Source organism: Sceloporus occidentalis, unplaced genomic scaffold, assembly GCF_023333645.1.
Source record: "Sceloporus occidentalis isolate IW3139 unplaced genomic scaffold, rSceOcc1.0.p SCAF_10, whole genome shotgun sequence".
Lineage (NCBI taxonomy): Eukaryota > Metazoa > Chordata > Lepidosauria > Squamata > Phrynosomatidae > Sceloporus > Sceloporus occidentalis.
This window is the reverse complement of record NW_028316990.1, coordinates 26,834,188-26,852,153: the sequence shown is the minus strand read 5'-3', so window position 1 is coordinate 26,852,153 and position 17,966 is coordinate 26,834,188. Positions and strand designations below refer to the sequence as shown.

The window sequence follows — 17,966 nt, the reverse complement described above, 5'->3', positions numbered from 1 at the left end:
CAGGGGAGCAGCGGGGACTCTCGCGAGATTTCCTCTTCCCGCTTCCAAAAAGCCTCTTTTTTTGCCCCTCCCTCCATTTCATCCTCCTCTCAAGGCGGGGCTTCACAAGGCACTGGGCTGCGCTTTAAGTGCCTTGGCTCAGTGCTATGGAATCCTGGGAATGTAGTTTTGTGAGATGTTTAGCTTGTCCCTGTGGGAGCTCTGGTTCCCCACCAAACTACAAACCCTGTGGGGCCACAGTGGTGTGTGTGTGTGTTACAGTGTTTTTGTAATGGTCCTCATCATAGCTTTAAGTAGATTTTACGTTGTTTTAAAACATTGCTGTTTCAGCATGGTTTTATACACAAACACACATCTATATACACAAACACACATTCATACGTGTGTGTGTCTGGACTTGTGTGTGTATAGTGCCAAGTGTATAGTGTATAGTGTGTATAACAACATTTGAATGAAATAACCGATTTCATTTAACTACTAATTTTAGTACCCAACTTCTTCAACCGTTCCTCTGGAAACTTTTCTTTGGGTCCTTTCAAAGTACTCTGAGGATCACAGCAGTATTCTAGACAGCCCTCTATGAAGGACAGGAAAGCAATCCAAGCTTTAGGCTGGAAATCCATATAAAACCTCAAGCACTGTTCCATTCCCATGCAAACCACTGCGTTTGTGTGGTGTTCAGGGCGATCGGCTATGAAATCCATGCTTGTTCCAGTCTGTGGGCAAAAGATGTAGCAGTTCACATGGCTTTTCACCCATCTGGTTGGACGTGGCATACGCTGGGCACATCTTGGCACCGAGACAGCGTTCGAAAGTTTGCCTTCTTAGTGCCTTGGGCACATAGACTCTGGGATGCCAGGGCTCCGGGGTTGGGCTTTCGCTTGGCTTTGTGTGAATACTGCCAGTCTGAACTGGTGTGAACATTATGCCCACCATATACTGTCTTTGACTGTGGTAATCCAGATAAAGCGTCATTTAAAAAGCCCCCCCCCCCCCTTTTGCAGGTTCTTTAACTTGTAAAAAGAACTCTGCTTTTTGTTTGTTTTGGGTTTTGTTTTTTGAGCCTCCCAATTTTTGTGCTCCATCCCCACTTCAAAGGACACAGAAGCCCCTTCCAGCAAATGCTGCCAGGCTAACATTGTCTGACAGATGGCTTCGGATTCCTTCTCCCAAATCGGCCCCTTTCATTCCATGTCTAAAAATGTCTTGATACATAGGCATGTGGCCTCAGCTGATTCGCTGTGTCTTTTTGTAACAAAACACCTTGATCGACTCATCTGATGCATCCACTTGAATCACTAAAACAGGCTATTTTAGGATAGGTCCAGAGGGGAATAGTGATTTGAGGTGTTCAAAAGCCTCTTGGCATCCTGGGTTAGGTGGATTTGTAATTGGTTGACTGACTGAACCCAAAGGGTGCTCAGTAATGGCTCCTCTTCATCCTGGAGAGAAGTGACCAGTGGGGTCCCACAGGGCTCTGTCCTGGGTCCAGGGCTATTCAACAGCTTTATCAATGACTTGGATGAAAGAATAGAGGGCATGCTGATCAAATTTGCAGAGGACACCAAATTAGGAGGAGTAGCTAATACCCCAGAGGCCAGGATCAAGATTCAAAATGATCATTTTAGAAAGCTGGGCCAAAACTAACAAAATGAATTTTAACATGGAGAAATGTAAGATACTGCACTTAGGCCAAAAACAATAAATGAAATGCATAGATATAGTATGTGGGACACCTGGCTTTATAACAGTACATGTGAAAAGGAGCTAGGAGTCTTAGATGGCCACAAACTGAGCATGAGTCAACAGTGTGATGCAGCAGTTAAAAAAGCCAATGTGCATCAATGGAAGTATAGTGTCTAGATCAAAGGAAGTAATAGTGCTACTCTATTCTGCTTTGGAATATGGCCTGCAGTTCTGGGCACCACAATTCAACAAGGATGTTGAGAAGCTGGAGCGTGTCGAGAGAAGGGTGACCAAAATGGTGATGGGTCTGGAAACCATGCCCTATGAAGAGAGACCTAGGGAGCTAGGTATGTTTAGCCTGGAGAAGAGAAGGTTAAGAGGTGACATGACAGCCCTTTATAAATAGGTGAAGGGGTGTCATATTGAGGCTGGAGCAAGCTTGTTTACTGTTGCTCCAGATTAGGATTCAGAGCATCTCAACATTAGGAAAAACCACCTGACAAGAAGTGTTGTTCAACAGTGGGACACACTCCCTCAAAGTGTGGTGATTTTCTTCTTTGGAGATTTTTACATATAGGCCGGATGGCCATCTCTCAGGTGTGCTTTTATTGTGCATTCCTGCATGCTGGGGCATTGGACTGGATGGCCCTTGAGGTCTCTTCAAACTCTATTCCATCTCTAGGAATATACCTCTGCTGGGTGCCTTCCCTTGGACTACATGATTTTGTGGTCTGAAACAGATTCCCAGCAGTTGGGGGTGGTGAGGCGTCCCTAGAGGGGGCACATGACCCCACTGTGGCCAATTGCAATGTGCATGGGAAATCTACCACAGGTGGTCTATTTGAGTCCAAAACCAGTTCCTGTTGGTCAGGGGTGACTTCCAGGAGGGGTAACATGACTCACTCTGGATGTCCCAACCTAGTACTTCCAGGTGGAGGAGGCATGCCCATCAATTTGATAGGCCTCAGTCATTCTTGACAGGTTATTAAAAAGCTGTAAATTGCTTTTTGGCAGGAGCTACATTCCCCTATTACTCCAGAACTAAGCCTAGATGACTAAACTGAGACTATTGTATTTTGCACATACACTAGTCCAGTGATGGCGAACCTTTTAGAGACTGAGTGCCCAAACTACAACCCAAAACCCACTTATTTATCACAAAGTGCTGCATCCCTCTGGCTTTCGAGTGACAAACTCTAGTGAACTCTGTGTTGGGACGATGGTGCGTGTGCCCACAGAGAGGGCTCTGAGTGCCACCTCTGGCACGCGTGCCATAGGTTCGCCACTACTGCATCTGCGGGGAATCCATTCCAGACACACACACACAGATGTTCAAGTCCGTCGTTTTTAATGGTGCACATGTGCCCATTTAAAACGCTGGTGTTTGTCATCTGCGCAAGCTCAAATCTGCATGGACACAATGTTTCATGAGAAGGCACGACTCACTACAAAAGACAATAATGCTTGGTAAGATAGAAGGCAGTAGGAAAATGTACAGTGATGCCCCTGAATCTGCAAGTTCTGAGCAGGGATGTTGATGGCAGGGTGACTTGGATGGTCTCTTTCATAGGGTTGCCTTAAACTGAAGTCATCTTGACAGTAGTTAACAACGACTAGCACATATCCTACATCCCATTTCAATACATTGCCCAGGAAAAGCTGGTATTTTTTGAAAATATTTTCTCTACTGTTGCAGGTGCAGTTTTATAACAGGTATCAGAACATATAAGGGATTGGTAGTGATTTTAGGTCTGGATTAAGGTCTCACAAAATTTGTAGGGCTCAGGCTCAATGGAAGATGAACAAGTAAGATTGTACTCTGCACAGTACATGTACTACTTCTGGGGAGACCAGTTATACAGTACACTACAAAGGCCCTTTATGCCATATGTGCAAATTATAATTGGGATTTTTGTGTATTCATTGTGACACTCTCAGTTTAGAAACTTCAACACTGAGTTGTTTTTAATAGTCACTTCCTCTGTATCATCGAGTTTCAGAACCTTTTCAGTCACCTTATCTGGCCATATGGCACTAATGCAGTTTCTCACTCAGACAATGGATATTGTAAGAACACACCCACTTTATGCTAATCTTATGCCCAAATTATGGATAGAAAAGATTATAGAAGGAATCACCTCACTGGAAAATATTAGACCTTATAATTCTTTTAAGAGAATCTTAACTTTGGTCTGTTACAGACTGCCAAAATAAAGCTGCTTCGGGTCTCTTTGGAGGTATGCTGTTTAAATGATGCATGCATCCTAAGAATCCGGAAACTGCACCAAAGCTGCACTCCAGTGCTTAGGAATGGAGTGTGGCTTTGGTGCGACTTCCAGACTCTTAGGACCCATGCATCATTTAAATAACATACCTCCAAAGAGACCCGAAGCAGCTTTATTTTGGCAGTCTGTAACAGGCCTATAACTCTGCCAAAAAAACATGAGGAGACAGCAACCTACATCTTTAGAAATGAATAGAGAAGCAGATATGCAACCGTTTCAGGTTTCAGGGCTGATTCGTGACATTTCTTTTGGCTGTCAACTCAGAGAACACAACAAAAATAACCTAAAACATTAAGGAATCGCTGGTGAACTATGTTTCTAAGCCTTTCCTTTCCTGGGCACTGTACTGAGAAAACACGGACGTCGCTGTTTTTTTCCTCTTCATTTTTTTAATTTTTAGGTATACATTTATCATCAGTCTACATTACACATCAATGCAGTCAAAGGTACAATACCGAACCCCCCAAAAACACAATACACGATACTGATTTTTTCCCCTTCACTACCTTCCTACCTCATATGCAACCTCCTTATTACAGCATTTTTCTTCAGCTAAGACACTGCATTCTTACTCATGCTTTATGTATATTGTATAAAATAAATATGCAAAGTAAGGGAAAGGCAGGGAGATACAGAAGAAAAAGACAACGTTTTTCAAAGAAACTGATTTAAATCCCTCTTGTCTGTATTTTACTGAAGGTTTCTAATTTCCCTTTAATACTATGCTCCTTTCTTGGTAGTCTGCATATCATGCACATCAATAACTGCTACAGAATTCAAATGATCCAGAATTGTCTTAGCAACTATTGCAGCATTTGTGTGCCAGCCACACCTAAAGCTTGAAAGAAGGCATTCATGAAGGTGAGTGTACTATCCGCAATGGCATTCAAGTTGGCATATTGAATCTTTTTGATCCAAACGGCAATGAATGGGAGTTCAACCACATTGCCAATAGCAAGTTTTCACAAGGAATCACTCTTTCACCAGCTGTTCTAATAACCAGTAGGGGTTGAAGCAGACATTGTGATACAGGTTTCTATCAATCCTATATAGGCATCTCAAAGCATTGAAAACTATTATCATTAAGTAGATAATGTGCCTTGAGAAACTTTTCTATGTGTTGCAGCCAGAATTGTTCACGTCTTCCAAGCCATTCTGTGTATTTAACTGATGCTATGTGCACAGGAAGTGATTTGTGTTGGTGTAATAAATCAAGAATACCTGGGGAATCTTATATATACTAATATGATTTATTTTTCTCAGCCAATTTCCTCCAAATAAAAGGTGCTGTTTCCTATTCACCACAAGAAAAATAAGCAGAGGGGAACAATTCTTACTGCTGTGGGACTACTTATTTCTGATCACTCATTTTGTACTACACTTCCACGTTGGTTCTAGGTAGATATAGCTGGAAGTTAGTACAAGCCGATAGAGAAAGGAAAACCCCAAACAAACCCTACAATGACCTTATGTTGCCATCTTAGAATAAGACACAGCTATCACCCATAAGGCAAATAATGTAAGCACCAGATCTCCTGTTACGCTTTTTTCAACAAGTACGAATGCTTACAATGCTTACAAGGTAATAATAATAATAATAATAATAATAATAACCCCAAAGCTTCAAGGTTTCCCAAGGTTTCTGTATTTCTTCAAACTGACATTAACACTGTTTATCCATTTACAATTAAGACAGAAATTTGTCTTTTAAGCACAGGCTTAAGATGCTTATCAATTTTAACAGGTTATAAATGTTTTACTTAAGAAAAGTGAATTATCAGTAAAAACAAAAAAAAAAGCATTAAGAAAACACAAGTAACTCTAAAGACAGACTTGTTGACAACATAGATACATCAAGTATTTTCAACATGATGTTGTGTACAGACTATATATTAAAAAGCCTCAAAGACATGTTGCACAATATCAAAACTATCACAATTTAAATAACAAGCAAGAAAGTGGACTGTCCATGCATCCTAACTTCCGTTCCCATACAGTTTCAGTGCATTAAGTTGTATATGGAACTAGTGACAACTTGGGCAATCGGATTTAGGAGCCCTATTTATTTAAATTGTCCATGGCCCACAATGTTGTACGTTTTTCAATTAAATCTGTTTTATCATAAAAGAAATCTATGGACAGCCCCTTGAATCCTCAAAATGCTTAAAAGGAATTCAAACTTTTAGTTGGTATTCTCCCACCCAAAACAGGACTAAAGGATATCTTCACACAAATACCACCACCCATTATTACTGATGAACAACCTTATCACATTATGTTGCTTAGCCACACTTACTGTAAGAATGACTGTTCATGCTAACCAGACTGTCTTAGTGTGTGACTAAAGGGCCACACAGTTCCTATTAACTGCAGAAGGGACCCTGTTTAAGGTTAAGAGGCGATGACTGAAATAAGCACTTCTATACTATTAAGCACACAATTAATTCTTTAAATTGCTCCTAGAACACAAATTATACTATCGAGTTAATCAGCAGACCAAGCTTCATTCGTTTTTCTTCTCTTTGTGCTTGAGGAGTTTGTTGACCTCCCTTTTTGCCATCCCAGCATATTTTGAAATTATTCCGTGTTTGTTTAATCCAGGAAACAACAAGAAGCAGGTCACTTTTTAAAAAGAGAGAGAGAAAGTTACCATCAGCTGTGATCTTTGACAAGTTTGTCCCCCACATTTGTTCATTTTGATTCATGTTCTATTTAAATTACTTCAGGTTTCCAAATGACAAACATTGGCCCCATACAGACAGGCCAAAATAAAGCTGCTTCAGGTCACTTTGGAAGTATGCTGTTTAAATGATGCATGCATACTAAGAGTCTGAAAGATGCACCAAAACTGTGCTCTAGTCCTTAGGACTGGAGCGTGGCTTTGGTGTGGCTTCCGGACTCTTAGGACGCATGCATAATTTAAACAGCATACCTCCAAAGTGACCCGAAGCAGCCTTATTTTGGCCTGTCTGTATGGGACCATAGTCCCCATATCCACTAGTATGGAAAATAAGGCAATGCCTTCTTTTTTAAATCGTCGTCTTGTGCACGGCTTACCAATAAGGTAGGTGAGGAAGAGATTATGAACTTGTTGTCCTATCCAAGCAATCACAGCCAGAGAACACAGCATTGTCATGAAGTACTAGAAAATAGACCATAAAGTTAGTAGTTCTTAAAACACCTTCTAAAGATACTATCAACTGATTCCCTAGGTATTTCCTACTGCTGCTGTTTCAGGCAACGACCGATTGGTATCCTGACTTTGAACACAGCAAATGTCTACATTTTGAAACTGGAAATATTTTCTCATTTTCAATTGGAAGTTAACCTTTACATATAAAAAAAAATCTCATTTGAAAGAATGTAGCTTCTGATCAACAAATGGAAAAGCTTTGTTTCAATAAACATAAAACAAAATAATTTAATGGAGCAATGTATTTGTAATAAGGCTGAAAAATCTCCAGGAAAGCACAAATTACCATTTTAGGTTTCTCCTCTTTAAATGTGAAAAGACGTTTCCACCAACCAACAATTTTACGCCGTGTTTTTACCAGGTTGCTACAGATTTCATGGAATCGTTGCTGTTGTTCAGTGGTCCTTTAATATAAGCAAAAAAGATCTATAACGTGTCATCAGTTAAACATTTGATGGTTTGTCACCCACAGACACAAACAAAATAGATACATTCCTAATCATCTTAATTACTTTAAACTACATTTAACTACTTGCTGTTGATATCAATAAATCAAGTAGATGGCTCATATATGTTTCAGTGAGCTAAATATGCATTCATTTGAATTTGGCACATATGTTTTGAATTCAGATATCATGAACTGCAAATCTGGCTGCTTTCTGGCATGTTGCAGGAGTGACTGAATAGCAAGCCATTAAAGCAGTGAGGTTTAAAGCAGGGGTCGGCAACCCTCAGCCTGCGGGCCACATGAGCCCGGTCCTGCCGTGCCGGTGGCAATCGGCGGCAGGACCGGGCCACTCGTGCGGGGCCTTTGGGGGGGGGGCCGTTCGTGCGAGAGGCCAAAGGCCCTATGCCCTCTCGCGAGAGGCCAAAGCTCGCTCGCGCGAGCCCTTTGGAGAGGCCACCACCCTCCAGCCGCTCGCACGAGAGGCCAAAGGTCTCTAGCGCAAGCGCGTGGGGCCTTTGGGGGGCCACCGGCCTCCTCCCTCCTTCTCGGCCTCCGGGAAGGAGCCCGCGGGGCCGAGAAAGAGGCGGAGGCCTCCAGTGCTGGCGGCCTCCGCCGGCTCTTTTGCCGGCCTCTGATGGGGCCTGGGGCCCCGTCAGGGGCTGGCGAAGAGGGGGAGGCCTCCAGTGCTGGCCCCGCCCCGGAGGGTGGAAGCTCCGCCCCAGCATGCAGCTCCGCCCCAGGAGGGTGGAAGCTCCCCCCCAGCTTCGGCCCCCCAGTTGTCTGAGGGACAGCAACCTGGCCCCTGGCTCAAAAAGGTTGCCTACCCCTGGTTTAAAGCATGAGGCCTAGTTAAGGGGGGACTATGGGAGGAGGTTATGAGGGGGTCTAGTTTAAATAATTCATCCTGTGCCTGGATGTCTCCTTCTAACAGAGAACAGTGTATTTCAGTGTTTAGTACACAGATCTGTAGTTGAATAGTGTTGACACAATGGAACTGTAATCAGTGTTTACATATTATAGGTGGTAAGGAGACATAGATATACAACATTAACGAAAGAATATGTGACTGTATAACCACATCTACTATCTGGCTACTGCCATAACAAATTCTCGCAAAGAATCATACAGTGTGCCCTTGTCTTGCGCAGGGGATCCATTCCGAACACTCGTCCCCCTCATGTAAGACAAATTCCGCATATGCATGAGCCCCACTGAAACTAATGGGGCTTGAGTGTAGTGGCACAGCGTGCACGCCATTTCCTCCTTGTCACGCGGCTTTCAGTATAAGCTGAAAGCCACGTATAGGGTGCATGCGTATGAAGTGGTTGCACTGTATTAAGACCTCATATAGAGAGAATTGATTCTCTCCTGGTGACAGCCAGAATGGTGTAGTGGGTTGAGCACTAGACTATGACCTAAGAACACAGTTCGATTCCCTGTTCAGGCATGGAAACCCACTGGGTGATCTTGGGTGGATCACACACTTCCAGCACCAGAAAATCCTGTGACAGGGTCACCTTATGTTTGCCATAGGTCAGAAATGACTTGAAGGCACATAACAAAGATCTTGCTGGCAGCATTACTGAGAAAGGTGAGAAGGAAGACATCTCTGTGCACGATGATAAACTGTAACTTCGTGGCCATTTTTAGAACCTACTTCTATTCTTACTAGACTTTATACTTATGGGACTACAATTGCCTCTCCATTTCACAGAGGATCCGTTCTGGACTCCCACCATGAAAAAGAAAAATGGTCAATATTCAAGCCCCACTGGTTTGAATGGCTGCACACACCTGGAGGCACCTGTGGGCGTGGGCTATGGTCACATGCCCCATTTTATCCCCCTCCATTTGCCACCCACGAATGAGCAAGGGACGCAGACTCCAAGTCTGCGAAAACTGTAAAATAAAAATGTATCTTCAAACAACTTACCATTTACTGGAACCAAAAATCCGAGGAGCAAGAGTAGGCACAAGATAGTCAGCCAAACAAAGCAACATAACAAAACAAGAAACACCTGAAAGAACAGATGGATCCAAGTAGTAGATCATTCTGTTAAGAAAAATATATATTTTTTATCCAGTTAGCATTTAAATTCAAACATTTAAAAGAACAATTAGTAGTCTGATAACCTGTGTCATGTTACCAGAAAGAAAAGGACAAAAAATCAACAAAATCAGCCACCAATAAGTAAAAAAAAAGAAAGAAAAGAACTGATGACTGTCAATTCACACATCATTTCTAAAATATTATAATTAAAATATGAGACATTTCAGCATAAAAAACATCAGTTCTAGTTACAAATAAGAATGCATTTAAGAGCTATCTTATACTACATACTATATCATTTAGTCAACAAGAACATTCATTCCATTAGACTGCAAAGCAGAGAGAAACAGACCCATATCACTTCTCCTTCAACTGCCAGCAGTGACATCTCTTCCAAGTGAGCTGCCTGAGCTCTTTCCATACCAGCTGGTTGTGATAACAACTGTAATTTTTTAACAAATACTGCATGAGCTCCTTTCCCTCCTCCTGTTCCATCCTTTATAGCAGGGGTCGGCCTTTCGGCCAGCCCCTGCTCTCTCCTGCTGTCGCCACCGATTGTAGCATTTTGCCGCTCTGGGCGCCGCCATTTTATTTCTCAAAATGGCGGCGAAGTCTCACGCGACCTTTCACGTGGTCATGTGAGACTTCGCCGCCAATTTGAGAAACAAAATGGCGGCTGCCTAGAGGCGAAGTCTCGCGCGACCATAGGAAAGGTTGCGTGAGACTTCGCCGGAGGCCCGTTGCGGTGGCCGGGGCCCTCCAAGAGGGCTCCGGTGGCAGCAGTGGGGCCTCTGGGAGGCCCAATGCTGTCGCTGGGGCCTTCCAAGAGGGTTCCGGCGACAGCAGCGGGCCTCTGGGAGGCCTGTTGCTGTCGCTGGGGCCCTCCAAGAGGGCTCTGGTGGCGGCAGCGGACCTCTGGGGCCCTTCAAGAGGGCCTCGGCGACAGCAAAGGGGCAAAGAGGAGGAGGCCTCCAGTGCTGGCAGCCCCCGCCGGCTCTTTCCTGGCCTCTGACAGGGCCTGGGGCCCCGTCAGGGGCCGGCAAAGAGGAGGCCTGGTCCCTGGACGGTGGAAGCTCCACCCCCAGCACACGGCCCCGCCCCCAGAGGGTGGAAGCTCCACCCCCCGGCTTCGGCCCCCCAGTTGTTTGAGGGACAGCAACCCGGCCCCCGGCTCAAAAAGGTTGCCTACCCCTGCTTTATAGGCTGTGTATGCCTGAAGGGTGAGACTGTCTTGTCATTTTTAAGCCATTCTGGGAGTCTTTTTGTAGGTTCTGAGTCCCAGTGAGTGTAAACCTGACCAGAAAGTGATCTGTCCATGACAATGGAACTGTGGAGAGTTCCACCACACCAAGATCATCATCACTCCACACAGCACAGAAAACAAGGTTCAGAGTTTGCCCAGCAGCATGAGTAGGGCCAGATACTACATGGACAGACCCATGGTTGTCATGGAGGCCATAAAGTCCTGAGCCACTCTGAAAGGGCAGTCCCAGCATGGATGTTGAAGTCCCCCAGCACTAATAGATGTGGAGACTCCAACACCAACCCCAAGACCATCCCAGCTAGCTCAGGAAGGGAGACTGTTGTGCAGCGGGTTGGGCGGTACACCAACAGAATCCCTATTCTGTCCTGGCTACCCACCTTTAGATAAACAAACATACTCAAAACCTGTAGATTGTGTGAGGGGGCATCTGGTCAGGGTGATGGAATCACGATAGACTACCGTGACTCCACCTCCTTGCCCCCCCAGGCCTCGCCTGCTGCTGCACAGAGAAACCTGGTGGGCAACGCGGAGAGAGATTAACTCCTCCAGCCTCATCCAACCAGGTCTCTGTTATACATGCCAGGTCAGTTTGTTCTTACAGGTTTTTTTTTTTAGATCTTCCAATTTTTAAAACTGAACTTAAAAAAAAAAAAAAAAAAACCCAAGCTTTTAACTCGATGCATAAAATGCAAATCTAAAATTGACCAATTAGATTCTAATTTATTCTGAAAAAATGTAAACAGTAAAATCAACCCCAATTGTCAATATAAAATTCAATTACTTCTTTACTCCTGCTTCTCATTCATGATTTTGTCAAAACATGAAACTTTCTTGTTAGTTACGATCCACAAGTCTGCCTATGGATTCAGGCAATTCCAAAATGTTGTCTTGTCTGACAAAAGAAAGCTTTGTCACCCCCCTGAAATTTCATCTCGCACCTCCTGGGGGTGCAGACATCCAAGGTTGGGAACTCTTGTTTTAGATGAACATGATGATTAAGACTAGCACTCAATATCTGAACATAGTGGTTTCTGAACCAACCATGTCTTTCCATCTATATTTTTTTAAAAACCCGGGTATATTTCATACAGCGAGACACTGCTAGTTACTTTTGGACAGTTGGACACTAATTCCTTTACAAGAACTTGCTAGAAGAAAGTGTTATGGTAGCTCACTTCAAAATAACTTACAGAAAAACAAAGGAAATTACAGCAACAATAGCAGGTGGAAACCACCTTTTTTCCCAGCGAAGAATTTTGTCAGTCACCAAAATCACTTCACCCCATCCTTGCAACTGTTCCTCTAAGCCAGCCGTTTCAGCAGCCTACAAATAGAAGAATTAAAGTTTAAGTATTTGCCACAGGTAGAAAGTGCTGATACAATGCACTTACCTTATGGAGCACACAGGCTATTTTTTTTCTGCAAGTAAGGAAACCATATATATAGGCAGTAGAATCAATACTGACTTTCTATAAATACTACAGCTGTTGCTTGATGCTTGAATCTTCACAACTGTTGTTTTTAGGCTTCTACAGAAGTGTTTCTTTTAATCTGAAGCAGAACTACCATATGAGAAAAAAATGTTTAAATGCCTTATTCCCCTAACCAAAAAAATGGAACTGAGAAAAGTTGCAAACAGAATTGTACATAAATGGGATAATAAATGTGAAATCCTTCCAATCAAGTATGGATTAATTTTTTTATTTCCTTCAACCTGCTTCTCCCATAGCTGCAAAAATGGGTATTAAAGGAAAGAGTGAGGTCTTTAGCTAAGTAACTATAGTTTTAATCATTTTACTTTCTTGTTAATCTGATTATGGTCTATCAGATAATGGTCTCCTCGTGAGGAGGCCTTCACAGCCATGGCAAGTCCACAGCGGTTGTTCAGCCATCTCCATAGTTGTGGTAGGGAAGGTCTCCTTGTAAGGAGGCTGCTGCCACTGTGGCAAACCCGTAAGGGGCACAGCAGGAGGAGAGCCCATCTGGGTATCTTCCATCTTCTGGCCTGTCACTTGGTGTGGGACACACCACCCCCAAAAAAACTATGTGGGAAAGAATGTTAAATGTAGGAGGGGAGAGAGTTTGATGGGGTCACAGAAGTGAAGCTTAGGTTGTTAATTCAGATCTGGCAATTACTTTCTTCCACACTGATCCTAACTTTCGATAAAGTCTTACTGGTGTCATCCATGAAGTATGTTCATTTGAGTTAGACAGAGACAGGGCATTATAGACTGCCAGATCTGAAACAAGTGTAAGGGCTTTCTCGGAGTAATCATGTCTTTGGAGGAAGAACCCAATTAATCTTAGCCAATGAGACCATGGACTCAAGAAAGGACATGAGTGCAAAACTGCTTTTTATTTCCAACAAGAGTCCTTTAAATCCTTTGAGTGCTGCTCCAAGAGTGCTTTTGCACCTGATCAATGAAGTGCGCCATGCACTATTATATCAAAGGGTGTATTTAGATGATTGGTGCAAAAGGTGTTTAGAAAATTGCTGGACAATCAAGTTTATGTCAAACTTTTGAAATGTGAATTTCAGCAAGACAAGTTGGATTACCTGGGGTACCAGATCTTGAATGGAGGGTAGAAATGGACCCCATGAAGGTCCAAGACATAGTTGGCTGGGACATCCCCCAAACAAGGCACCAACTACAGAGCTTCTAGGGTTTTCCTCCATTCCTTGGAGGAAGTTATCTATATCTATTATGATTTAAGAGACTATGTATAAGCAATAATACTACTATCTGAAAGCAGGTTATAGTCAACAGTCAGACAAATATAGGATTGGGGACACCTGCCTGAATGAAACTACGTGTGAAAGGGATCTAGGAGTCCAAGTAGACCACAAGTTGAACATGAGTGAACAGTGTGATGCGGCGGCTAAAAAGGCCAATGCAATTTTAGGCTGCATCAATAAAGGTATAGTGTCTAGATCAAGAGAAGTAATAGTGCCACTGTATTCTGCTTTGGTCAGGCCCCAACTGGAATATTGTGTCCAGTTCTGGGTGCCACAATTCAGAAAGGACATTGAAAAACTGGAGCGTGTCCAAAGGAGGGCAACTAAAATGGTGAAGTGTCTGGAAACCATGTCATATGAAGAACGACTTAGGGAGCTGGAGATGTTTAGCCTGGAGAAAAGAAGGTTAAGAGGTGATATGATAGCCCTGTTTAAATATTTGAAGGGATGTCATGTTGAGGAGGGAGCAAGCTTGTTTTCTGCTGCTCCAGAGAATAGGACCCGGAACAATGGATGCAAGCTACAGGAAAAGAGATTCCACCTCAACATTAGGAGGAACTTCCTGACAGTAAGGGCTGTTCGACAGTGGAACACACTTCCTCAGAGTGTGGTGGAGTCTCCTTCCTTGGAGGTCTTTAAACAGAGGCTGGATGGCCATTTGTCAGGGATGCTTTGATTTGGATTTCCTGCATGGCAGGGGGTTGGACTGGATGGCCCTAGTGGTCTCTTCCAACTCTATGATTCTATTGTATACAGAGATGTAGCCAGGATTTTGGGAAGGGGGGGCTTGGGTGTGGCACCAGCATGCGCACACCACAGGCACATGCACCACTCATTGTGACGGACACCCCTCCTGGCTATGTCACTGCTGTATAAGTCTAGAAATTTAGGTTAAAAAATTGACTCCAAAAACCTGAGTCGATCTATTCATGGTCAATGTAAGTACTGTATTTTAACTCATATATATATTGGTACAATGTAAAGATATAGCTGTGTTAGTCTGTAGAATCAGCACACAGATCTCTCTATGTACTCATATGGTGAAAAGCAAGAGTTTAATCTGCTCTGGAAGCACTGACCCTCTTCTACTCTTTCATCCATCTAGCCTTCAGTATAAACACAAATAGTTATGGCTGCTGGGATTTTGTAAGTTCTTCGGCACTGTTTTCCTTTCGTCGTCCTTTATTAAATGCCCCTAGGTTTTACCCTCAACTTATCCACGGGTCATATCAAAATCCATAATTTTGGCCCCAAAATCTGCCTTTTACTTATATATGGTTGAACATATATATGGTAGGTGAAGGCAGTAAGAAATCTGGGAGACCTCAGAGCAGGCAGCGATGATTTGCTTTTCAAAATCAAGAAAAACTTACACGGCACAAGTGTGCTATAATGTATACAGCCTTGTTTGGTAACCATCTTGCTTAATGCTGTAAGTTCAGCTTCATCTGCTGACCCCCTCTAACTTTTCTAAAGTCTAAACAAGGATCCCTGGATGCTTCTGCTCCTATTATTGTGACAAGCAAACAGGATAGCCAAGTGTTTCCAAGGAGGAAGGTGACAAGGCAGAATTCTGTTGAAGAAACAAGGAAACACACCATTTTTTCCTCTGGTAAGGCTTCTGGTTAGAAAACCTTTGATGCATTTTTGATAGCGGGAAGAACCAAAATCATAGAATCATAGAATCAAAGAATTGGAACAGACCGCAAGGGCCATCCAGTCCAACCCCATTCCGCCATGCAGGAAATCCGAATCAAAGCATCCTCATTGACAGATGGCCATCCAGCCTCTGTTTAAAGACCTCCAAAGAAGGAGACTCCACTATACTCCGAGAGAGTTTATTCCACTGTTGAACAGCCCTCACTGTCAGGACGTTCCTCCTAATGTTGAGGTGGAATCTCGTTTACTGCAGCTTGCATCCATTGTTCTGGATCCTGTTCTCTGGAGCAGCAGAAAACAAGCTTGCTCTCTCAATAGGACATCCCTTCAAGCATTTAAACAGGGCTATCATATGATCCCTTAACCTTCTCTTCTCCAGGCTAAACATCCCCAGCTTCCTAAGGCGTTCCTCATAGGGCATCGCTTCCAGACCCTTCACCATTTTAGCTGCTCTCCTTTGGACATGCTCCAGTTTCTCCACATCCTTTTTGAACTGTGATACCCAGAACTGGACACAGTAATCCAGGTGGGACCTGACCAGAGCAGAATAGAGTGGCACTATTACTTCCCTTGATCTAGACACTATACTTTTATTGATGCAGCCTAAAATTGCATTGGCCTTTTTAGCTGCCGCATCGCACTGTTGACTCATGTTGAACTTATCGTCTACTTGGACTCCTAGATCCCTTTCACGTGTACTTTCATTCAGCAATGTGTCTCCCATCCTATATCTGTGCATTTCATTTTTCCGCCCCAAGTGCAGTACCTTACATTTCTCTGTGTTGAATTTCATTTTGTTAGCTTTGGCCCAGCTTTATGGCAAGAGATTGAGGAAAAGATTATGGTGCATATTTTATACTCAGGAACAGGAGTGTGGGCAGTCAGGGGATCCTTAACCCACAGGACCTTTGCTCATTTGTTGGAGGCTGGCTTTGCAAAACCCCTTTTCCTATACAAGTGCTGCATCTCCGTCTTCTGTCACTTTGTGCATCAACACAATATAATGGCTTCTTCTCTATTTTAGAGCATTCCCGTTTTCAAAAGACACACATGAAATGCATTTCCATCCAGCAGGCCTTAATTCTGAGTCAACATCTCTAACTGATTATGCAAATCTAGAGATATAAATGCAGATACCAATACATACACAATAAAAATCCTGTGCTACATTAAAGACTAAAGGGTTTTACAACCTCCTATGGGCTGCTGAACAGTGGAGGCGACTGCCTCAGTTGCTGACGGGCTTTCCACGACTAGAGTTTGTTTTCTTTTAAAGAGGTTGGATGCTCATCTCTCTAGATTTCTGCAATAGAAGGATAGAGTCTAGATGAAGGGAAGTCATAGTGCCACTCTATTCTGCTCTGGTCAGGCCCCAACTGGAGTACTGTGTTCAGTTCTGGGCAAAACAATTCAAAAAGGACATTGAGAAACTGGAGCCATGTGTCCAAAGGAGGGCAACTAAAATGGTGAAGGGTCTGGAAACCATGAATCCCTATGAGGAACGAGTTAAGGAGCTGGGGATGTTTAGCCTGGAGAAGAGAAGGTTAAGAGGTGATATGATAGCCCTGTTTAAATACTTGAAGGGATGTCATATTGAGGAGGGAACAAGCTTGTTTTCTGCTGCTCCAGAGAACAGGACCCAATGGAGCAATGGATGCAAGCTGCAGGAAAAGAGATCCCACCTCAACATTAAGAGGAACCTCCTGAGAGTAAGGGCTGTTCAACAGTGGAACAAACTCTCTTAATGGAGTGTAATGGAGTCTCCTTCACTGGAGGTCTTTAAGCAGAGGCTGGATGGCCATCTGTCATTGGGGATGCTTTGATGGAGAGTTCCTGCATGGCAGAATGGGGTTGGACTGGATCAGGGCCCTTGCGGTCTCTTCCAACTCTAGGATTCTATGAGTGCAAGGAACCATAACTCAGGGGTGAAATGGGACGGAGGGGGAGGAGGTCAACGGGGCTCCTGAGGCCGAATGGCCATCCCTAGGGAGGCCTCCGGTCCCAGGGAGCTCTCTCTGCGTCGGGCCCGCAGCCCTCCCTCCACTTCCGACAGGGCAGGAGGCAGCCCCTTCCCCGGGAACAGCCCTGGAGACTGAGCTCTGAGGCCGAAGGAGGGGAAGCACCCTCCCCCGGACCCTCGGAGGCCCTTCCCGCCAAGCCTGCCTCTCACCCACCAGCTGGTTGCTGCTCCTGTTGTCGCCGTCCGCCATTTTGTGTGCCCTGGACAACAGCAGCGACGGCCCCCTCGCCCCGCCCCCTTTCTCTCCGCTTCTTCCAACCGCCACCAAGCCCAGCCCCGCCTCCCCTCGACTCCCATTGGTCAGAACTTGAAGCAACCCCTCCCTCTCAACGTGCCCTTTGCGCCTCTCCAGCGCCAATCACCGCTCTCCTCTCTGGGGCCGCCCTCGTTCGATTTCGGACCAATGGCGCGGCTCCTTAGACCTCTGTGTGGCTCCGCCCTCGTTCTCCTCGTCTTCCGGGTTTCAACTCTCTTTCTGGCTCAAGGCTGTGGAATTCTCCGCTCTCGGCCCCACGACGAACTCCAACTCCCAGAATCCCCTGAGCCAGAAAGAGAGTTAAAGCGGTGCCAAACTGGGTTATTTCTCCAGTGTGGAAGCAGCCACAAAGTACCAAGGCTTCTTGC

The 17,966-nt window shown here is 44.3% G+C and overlaps 1 protein-coding gene across 2 annotated transcripts; it reads right to left on the bottom strand.

Moving 5' to 3' along the window:
* Positions 1-5,593: 5,593 nt before the first annotated feature.
* On the bottom strand, positions 5,594-17,595 carry LOC149306254 (ADP-ribosylation factor-like protein 6-interacting protein 1). 2 transcript variants are annotated; one of them, XM_089540055.1, is made up of 6 exons: positions 17,497-17,595; positions 12,117-12,250; positions 9,546-9,665; positions 7,451-7,568; positions 7,029-7,113; positions 5,594-6,593 (listed from the first exon to the last, which is right to left on the bottom strand). In XM_089540055.1, the coding sequence occupies exons 1-6, from the start codon at positions 17,530-17,532 to the stop codon at positions 6,475-6,477; spliced, it is 612 nt and encodes a 203-aa protein (XP_089396181.1). In that variant the 5' UTR covers positions 17,533-17,595; the 3' UTR covers positions 5,594-6,474. The 2 variants fall into 2 exon arrangements, with proteins under 2 accessions (XP_089396181.1, XP_089396182.1); XM_089540056.1 differs by having other exon boundaries at positions 12,162-12,250.
* Positions 17,596-17,966: the final 371 nt, after the last annotated feature.